General features: G+C 37.1%; 2 protein-coding genes across 3 annotated transcripts; both read left to right on the forward strand.

Moving 5' to 3' along the window:
* Positions 1-2,791: 2,791 nt before the first annotated feature.
* LOC135595367 (putative disease resistance protein RGA3) lies at positions 2,792-7,301 on the forward strand. Of its 2 annotated transcripts, XM_065086199.1 has the most exons (3): positions 2,792-6,233; positions 6,321-6,381; positions 6,746-7,301. In XM_065086199.1, the coding sequence occupies exon 1, from the start codon at positions 2,986-2,988 to the stop codon at positions 4,729-4,731; it is 1,746 nt and encodes a 581-aa protein (XP_064942271.1). In that variant the 5' UTR covers positions 2,792-2,985; the 3' UTR covers positions 4,732-6,233; positions 6,321-6,381; positions 6,746-7,301. The 2 variants fall into 2 exon arrangements, with proteins under 2 accessions (XP_064942271.1, XP_064942270.1); XM_065086198.1 differs by lacking the exon at positions 6,746-7,301 and having other exon boundaries at positions 6,321-6,526.
* On the forward strand, positions 4,912-6,216 carry LOC135594749 (putative disease resistance protein At3g14460). The gene has a single exon (XM_065085259.1). It carries the CDS (start codon positions 4,912-4,914, stop codon positions 6,214-6,216), a length of 1,305 nt encoding a protein of 434 aa, XP_064941331.1.
* Positions 7,302-8,942: the final 1,641 nt, after the last annotated feature.

The following is an 8,942-nucleotide window of genomic DNA, read 5'->3' on the forward strand; positions in this document are numbered from 1 at the left end:
AAAAAAAGACAAAAGAATGATGAGAGAAAATATTTCCTCTAACTACAAGGACATGATGACTACTATAAATAAAGGATTCTCCGAGTGCCATCAAGTTATATGAATGACTCTTTGAGTTCTCACTTGGATTTGACTTATCTATGATATAATCTGAGGTATTTTTTTAATTTGAATGTTGCTGAGATCTCAGTCGAATATGCCCATTGTACAAGTTTTGCAATAAACATCAAAGATTGGATCAAGAACCGAACTACTCACCTAAGTTGGAGAATCACTCTAATCAATCAGAAGCTATTCTCGAGAATTTCTACTCATACTTCAGTTCGGGAATCTAAATCGAGATTTTATCTTAGGATTCGTGCAGATTCAAATTTCAAACACAATAAGATTTAGAAAAGTGGATCAGGCAAGATCAAACTCAATGACTGGTTATTTATCTATAAGATTTTTTATCTTTTTATAGAAGGATTGATAATTAAGAGAAGCTTTTCTATTAATGTAATCTTCTAAAGAATCTAATGTGTCCTTTGCTAACAAAGCATCGTTTTACACTCGATGAGCCTTGACCGAACAAAGTGCTCAACATATATAGCTTTTGTGGGCAAAATATATTCTATGCTCGATGCACCATAATCAAAACTATTTGATGTGTTCAATGTGGCCTTTGTAGTTAAAGTAAATCCTTATGCTCAATGCATCCGGTAAAATGTTTGATGTGATGTTAATAACAAAAAATCTCCATATTCTAATGTGCTCTGACCAAAAGAAACAATAGACACACCTGATATGGCCTTCACAACTAAAGTATTACTTATACCCAATGCAACTATCCTGATATAAGAATTTCTATATTTGTAATGTACCCTATTCGAACAAATAATTAATTACTCCATGTAGGCGTTGCACATTGAAAAGAGTGTTGATTAATTAGTTTGTAATATTTTGATAATATGATGCTATGATAAACTTATATAAGATTACCCTTCATTAAGTATTGTATAGGAAGTTGTGTGTACTTGAGTATTAAGTATTGTAAATTTTGTATAATTAATATAACTAATAAGAGAATCATATAGTATTTTCTGAAAGTACTTTAAGTGCAAATATAGATATTCCATAATATTACATATTGCATAATTTTTTTGCATTTTATAGACTAATAAAATTTATTATTTTGGCTGTCATCCATAAGGCAAAGTAAACTATTATATTATTGTGAACGTCCATTGCAAGCTAACATTATGTTATATCACTGTGGTTGTCAGTTGACTTTTACAAGATAAAATATTATCTATTACTATGATTGTGCTGCATACTCAGATAAAATTATAACATGATGCTATACTAGTTAGATCTATTGTAATAACATGTTCTAATAACATGATGTTAGGTCTATTATAATAGTTAATTAAGTATAGTAAAATGGAATGATTATCTCCGAAGTCGTTGCCCCCTCCACCATAGTTGGATGGTGAGGAAGAGGGGAGATGGGAAGAGGAGAAAGAATGATTAATTAAATATAGTAATATGTCAATATGATAGTATAATTAACTATCAAAAAAGTAAGAAGAAACGAAAGTAAAAAGAGGCAAATACGAAGGAGGGACGAGATAGGAAGGAGGGACGAGATAGGGTTGACGAATTCATTGACCCAAATCGATTTATTGAATCGGTTAACTAATTCGAATTAGCTCAGTGAACAAGTTTAAAATAATAATAATAATAATAATTTGAATAGGAAGATAAAATTGATTTTTATAAAAAAAAAATATCCCTCCCTCCCTAATTTTTCAATAAAAACCACCATCCGATAAATATCAATCAGTAATGACTTCTCTTGATAAATTACATATTAAAAAACCACTCTTGATAAATTAATCGCATTAAAAAAAACCAAGTTAACCATTTTTAATCATGATTAGCTTTAGTTTGTTTTAAGTTAAATAATTATATGAAAACATAATATATCTGAGTTTCAAAGTATAACAACATGAATTAGAGTTTGAAATGGATTTTGAACTTTTAAAGGAATATTCAAAGGTTTTGATCTATAAAATAAATACTTATAGGTGAGATTTGTTCAATGCGACAACATATTTGAATATCATGATATTTTATTTTGTTGAGATTTCTCAAATATAATTATAATTAAATAAAAATCCAACTAAATTGAGTTGAATTGAGTGATCCAATAATCTAATATTATCCAACTTCAAAATGCGAAAAAGATTATTTTATTCCATGTGACAATGCGTTGCAACTGCATAATCATTTGCACTCTTTTTCTAATCTATGGAGAGGTTAAAGAAAGATATAGAATTGATATCAACCATGATCTCATTTGTGATATTTAAATTACAAATAAAATATTTTCACTGAATAAAAAAAAGTTAATTTTTGAATAACTCTAAAACCGAATAAATCATGCTTATGATTCCTGTGAGTGAAAGTCGATTATTCTTGAAACAAGTTCATTTATTAATTTCTATACTTTATATCCTAATCTCCCTAAGAAATCAAGATTAAGTTTATGAATATCCAAAAAATCCAATCTTGATATCCTAATCTCCCCAAGGCATTGTTTTATTATTATTATTATTATTATTATTATTATTATTATTATTATTATTATAAAGTCAACCGTAAGCTGGTAACTTAACAACGTCATATTATTATTATTTTTATTAAAAAAGAAAATTCTTTCACAGCGCCCTCCTCGATGCTCATCGATGACGCCATGAATTATTGGCTCCGGCGAGTCAACACCTCAGCCAGCTAGTTGCTATTTATTGTGAACGAAGGGATGCATGCTAATGGTGTTGTATCGATCGGTCATGCTCCTCAATGCAATTTATTCTTTTGATGAAAATTCGATCGGTGTAGGCATTAAGCATCATACGTAAGTGTGCTCGAGGAACCACCACTTGGGGCATCGAGTCTTCTTCCCGAGAGTGCCGAGGCCTTTTCCCTGTTCGTCCTCGAGAGATGGCAATGGTTCTGGATACTTTCGTTTCGAGATACGTCAACGATGTGGCAGCTTTCGTGGAGGGAGAGATATGCAAAGTGCTGGGCGTGAAGAAGGAGATCAAGGCGCTGCAGGAGACGCTGGAGACGATCAGATGTTTCCTCCAGGATGCCGAGCAGAAGAGCCGCAGCGGGGATCCCGTCATGGAGCTCTGGGTGAGGAAGCTGAAGGAAGTCATGTACGACGCCGACGACGTCATCGATCTGTGCGTGATGGAAGGGGGAAAGCCCTTGGAGGTTCGGGCGTCGGCATCAGCCTCAGGGGTGGTAAGCCTTCCTTTCAGCTTCGTCTCTTCCTGCTTTCGGTGTACCAAATACCGCCATGAGATCGCAGGCCAAATCGAAGCAATCAATGATAGGCTGAAACGAATAGCGGCAGATAACTCCATCCTTGGAAATCTACAGCCCGCAAGCCAACAACTCCACCCTAAAAAACCACCTCCACCACGTGAGACGTCTCCCTTGGAAGTTGAGGAGGACATTGTGGGGGAACAAATCGAAGAAGCTGCCGACGATCTAATCAATCGCATGTTGGAGAACACCGAACAAAAGTGTCGTGTTTTTGGGATTGTTGGAATGGGTGGAATCGGGAAAACTACTCTGGCAAGTAAAATATATAATGATGGAAGGATCAAAGCAAACTTTCCTATCCAAAAGTGGTTGTATATCTCAAAGGATTATACGGAGATCAAGTTACTCAGAGAGTTAATTCGGTGTGCAGGAGATGAAACCAAAGCAGAATCTTTTGAGGGAGAAAGCAGAGCAGAATTGGAACCCAAACTTGCCTCGCTCCTTACTAAAAAATTATTTCTCGTGTTGGACGACGTGTGGAGTCCAAATGTATGGACTGATTTCCTGAGGAAACCACTAAGTAAGGGAGCAGGTAGCAGCACGATCTTAGTTACCACTCGAATCGAAACAGTGTTAAGTGGTATGAAAGCCAGCTATATGCACCAAGCTGAGAAAATGGATGATAACAGCGGGTGGCTGTTGCTTGGGAAGACGGTATTCGAAGCTGGGGAGGAGGATGACATGCGTAGGTTGGAGGAAGTAGGTAGGAAAATTGTTAGAAAATGTGATGGACTTCCTCTTGCTATCAAAGCTATTGCAGGGGTTCTAATTTCCAAGGACAGAAGCACAGCGGAGTGGGAACAAGTCCTCGAGAATGACGCATGGAGTACGAACCGTCAGATCGACGAAGAAGTTCCAAGGGCTTTGCACTTGAGCTATGAGGATCTACCATCTCATCTGAAACAATGCTTTCTTTATTGCTCGTTCTTCACCTGGAAGGTTTTTCATTACAATGATATTATTCGGTTTTGGGTAGCAGAAGGCCTTATCGTAGAAGCAGAAGGTAGGTTGATGGAAGATGTAGCCGAGGAGTACTATTGGGAACTAGTTTCGAGGAATCTTCTACAACTGGATCCATCGTTTATAAACAGGAGCATGTTTTGTATCCATGACCATTTACGAGCGCTCGCTACATACTTGATGAAAGACGAAGGATTTTCGATTACAGTTGGTCAAAGATTAGATATAAAAGCCAACGCGAAGATTCGTCGGTTGTTGATATTTAACATGGGAATAAAATTAGTACTGTCGGATCACATCATAGAAAAGAAATGTTTGAGAACTTTAGTGATCAGAGACTCCCACTCAACCATCACAATTGAGGATAATGTACTCGAAGGGTTACCAAATTTATGAGTATTGGATCTTTGTAACACATCAGTCGAGAGAATTCCAAATTGCATCGGAGATCTATTGCACCTAAGATACTTAGATCTTGATATAACAAATATTCATGAGATACCGGAATCAATAGGGTGTCTTGTAAACCTTCAAACTTTGAATATCTCAGGATGTAAACACTTGTACAAACTTCCCATGACCATCACTAGACTATATAATCTAAGGAGTCTCGTTGTTGAAGAGACTCCTCTGACTCATGTACCGAAGGGAATCGGGAAATTGATAAATATTAACATACTCCAAGGATTTGTGATCGGTCATGACAATCCGACGAACGAGGTGGACGAGACCGGGTGTGGATTAGAGGAGCTGCAACCTCTTTCCAAGCTAAGATATCTGAGTATATACAGGCTAGAGAGGGCAGTGACGGCAGCGTCGGCACTAGCGGAGAAACGTTCTCTTAGGGAACTAATTTTAAGTTGGATGCCACCAGAAGATGGGGAAGATGGAGATGCCACCGATAGTGGTGAGGATAGAAGAGCAACAACATGGAGAAAAGAGGAGCAAATCCAGATGGGAGCCGAGAAGATATGTAATGAACTCTCTCCTCCTTCAAGCTTACGAACTCTTGTCATCGTACGATTCCCGGGTCGACAATTCCCAAACTGGATGATGTCGTCCTCCCTGGGCGAATCACTCCCTAACCTGCAATACTTGTATCTTTCGGTGTTCCCATCATGCGCAGAGCTCCCTCCTCTGGGCATGCTGCCCCTGCTGAAATATCTTAAGATCATAGGAGCCAAAGCGGTCATGACCATTGGGCCTGAGTTTCTCGGCCACAGTTTCCCGGGAACTTGTGCATTTCCCAAACTTGAGTATTTGGAGATCAACGACATGCCCAACTGGGAAGAATGGTCACTATGCGGTGTGGAGGAAGGTGGTCACAGAACACACCTGAAGCTGTTTCCCAATCTAAAGGAATGTTGTCTCGTAGACTGTCCCAAACTGAGAGCTCTTCCAGAAGGCCTATCCCACGCTACCAACTTGAAGGAATTGCACATCTGGGGAGCTCACAACTTGAGAGAAGTAACAAAGCTCCGCTTGAGTTACAACCTGTCTGTCACAGATAACAAGATGCTGAACAGAATATCCGACGTTGCCATGAAGTATCTGGAGGTGGAGGATTGCCCCAATCTAGAGTGCGTGGATAATCTCGACAAGCTGCAGCACCTGGTCCTGACATGTCCGGAACATATGGATCAGCTTCCCCCGTGGTTATCCCGCTTAATTGATCAACAGCGCCCTAATTCTGCACAATGGGGCTTCCGCAAACTTGAAGTGCACTGCAACATAGTGCTGCTAAGGAGCTGTCTCGAGGGCAACGAGCATTGGAACATCATCCAACGGATTCCAGATGTCAAATTTCAAACTGATTCCGAAGAATACATGCGATACATCAAGGATCCATATAAGTATGACACAAATGTACCTCCAGAATAAGGGCATTGGTCTTCCTTGTAAGTCATTTTTCTTGGTTCTATCCAATAACTTAGCTATATATGTGTGTATATATTCTCTTAATTCTTTTGTTGATTTCTTTGCAGGGTCAATGAAAGATCTCTGCGCCAGTTTATGCTTCCTTTATATAATATTTTGCGAATAAAGGTATTTGATGCCGGGATTTAATGGTTTCATCTTATTATTATTTATTTATGATAAGTTTTGATTAACATATGAATCACGGTATTTATTGAACTGTGGGTTGATTATATCAGATTATCTTTAAATTTTTCTGAGTGTGCGGTTGAAACATGATGGATCGGTTATTGATTAAATTATATAATTAATCTATTAAGATCACTGTATGTTTAGATTATTTTCTATGTTATTTGGATTGAAATATTGAGAATTCTTATGGAGTTATTAAATCTATTGTGTATCCTATGGGTTGATGTATCATGAATTAGATTGTGTGATAATTATGAAATCTACTTTATTTTGATTCTTTTCTTGCATTCAAAATCTACAGAATTATAACTTTGTACTATCCGCTTCAGCGTTACACACCACCTCATTCATAGTCTACCAGGCCAATAATGAATTCAGAAGCCACTCTCTTTGGTCATTGTGGTGTTGGGTTGCACTTCTTTCTTAGTACATGGCATGGAATGCATTCCATGACCTCGTTTGATGCATTCATATTTTTCCTTCTCATGTAAATGTATTCAGGATCAATATATATATTCGTTCGTTGGAAACCTGAAATTAATATGATTTAGCTGGTCTTAGTTATTCTTTGGAACGCTTGTAAGCCTTAACTCCGGTCCATTGGAAGTATGAAATTAATATGAATCTGCAGCGAAGGTTGGAGGCTATCAGATGTTACGTTCAAGATGTGGAGCGGTAGGAGCACCGTCACCGAGCTACGAGGATTTACCATCTCGTCTGAAACAATTTTTTCTTTATTGTTCTTTCTCTACGAAGGTCTTTCTGTATTACAAGGATATTGCTCCGTTTTGGGTGGCCGAAGGCTTTATTGTAGAACGAGGAGGTAGGTAGGTTGATGGAAGATGTAGCCGATGAGTGCTGCGGGCTAGAACTAGTTTGGAGGAACCTTTTGCGGGTAGATTCGATATTTTTCTTTGCATGACCATCTACGATCTCTCTGGATGCAAACTCGACGAGTTTAAGTTGGATGCCACCGGAAGATGGGGGAGGACAAAATTGGTATTAAAAAAAAATAGAAATGTCCATACTACCTAATAAAGTGTCCTTCAATAAATTATCATGTTCTATGTAGATTTATATGGACAACCCTTATTTCTCACAACCCTAAAAGATGACTTATAATATAACATCTTCTAGATTGATAATCCAAAAACTAATATCTTTCGGATTGTTACAAAAATACCCAGAATATCATCTTCCGAGCATTTAACCAAACATGTTAAATCGATCCAACAAATATCAAAAATTATTTCTCACCACCTCTTCAATCTTCATAAAGTTTCATTTGATTATTTATTTATTTTTAATTATTTTGTATCTCCAACAATGATAGATGCTTTGATGATTAAGAAGAGAATAACAACAACAACAATAATATAATTAGATTTTAAAAAAATTGTCAGAATTAAATAGTAAATTGAGGACATTTATATCCATTTGCATAGGATATGTTAAGAATATCAAAAGTTATTAAAATGAAATTGTTCGATAGCAAAAATAAATTGAATATAAATATTCTACTTTTATTTTATTTTTATTCTATATTTTATTATCACATGAATATTAGATTTGAATTAAATTATACCACCTATTTTAAATACTTGATAGTGGGGGCATAGTTTTTAATAGTGGAGATATCTATTTTAAATAATTAAATTATTGCTCGTCATACAAGTCTCATACTATACTTCAAGAGTACATCCATAGTATGAATTTATTGGTACGATATCAATTTTCTTAGAATTATACTTTTCGAAATATTTTTAGAATGCTCATACTTAAAAAAATTTTCTAAAACAATGTTTATAGTCTAATGAAAAAATCATTTAATCTCTTTTTTCTTTAGACCCGCCAATGCCTCCAACGTCCCATCGCCACCGTTGGCCACCCCCCTCTACGGCATACAAGCAGGGTTGTCTCTTTCGTTATAGCCCTCATGCTTACCCTCCTCCATTATACACGAGGTTATTCCCTATCAGTGGACGAATATAATTACTATAGACCACGAGGGCGACGACAAAGACGATGGCCAATGGGTTAGACTAGATGGAGGGGACAGCTGACAAAAGGATAAAATAATCATTTAGAAAAATTCTGTTTCGAATTCTTTTTAAAATAGAAGCGCTGTGAGAAATTAAAAAAAAATAAAGAAGCGCTATGAGAAATTATCATTTAGAAGCTCTGTTTCGAATTCGTTCCTTTCCAATATTTCGCCATCCGTCCTCTGCGCCGAGTCGCTGGTTATACACAGTTGTTTCACAGATTCTTTGAATCGACTCCTTGCAGATTTTTCGAACTCAGCAAACACAGCTGTTCAGCGTGTCCTGCGATCTCTGTTTCCGAGACTTCGCCCCGCAACTCCTCCGTCCACTCCGCTGAGCTGCTGGGTCTCATCTTCATCTCAAACTTGAACAGTTGCACACACTTCCCAGATACCGCGACATCTACTTCCGAGATTTCGCCATGTGACTCTGCCGTCTTCTCCGTTGAGCTACTCG

Source organism: Musa acuminata, chromosome BXJ1-10 (genome assembly GCF_036884655.1).
Source record: "Musa acuminata AAA Group cultivar baxijiao chromosome BXJ1-10, Cavendish_Baxijiao_AAA, whole genome shotgun sequence".
Lineage (NCBI taxonomy): Eukaryota > Viridiplantae > Streptophyta > Magnoliopsida > Zingiberales > Musaceae > Musa > Musa acuminata.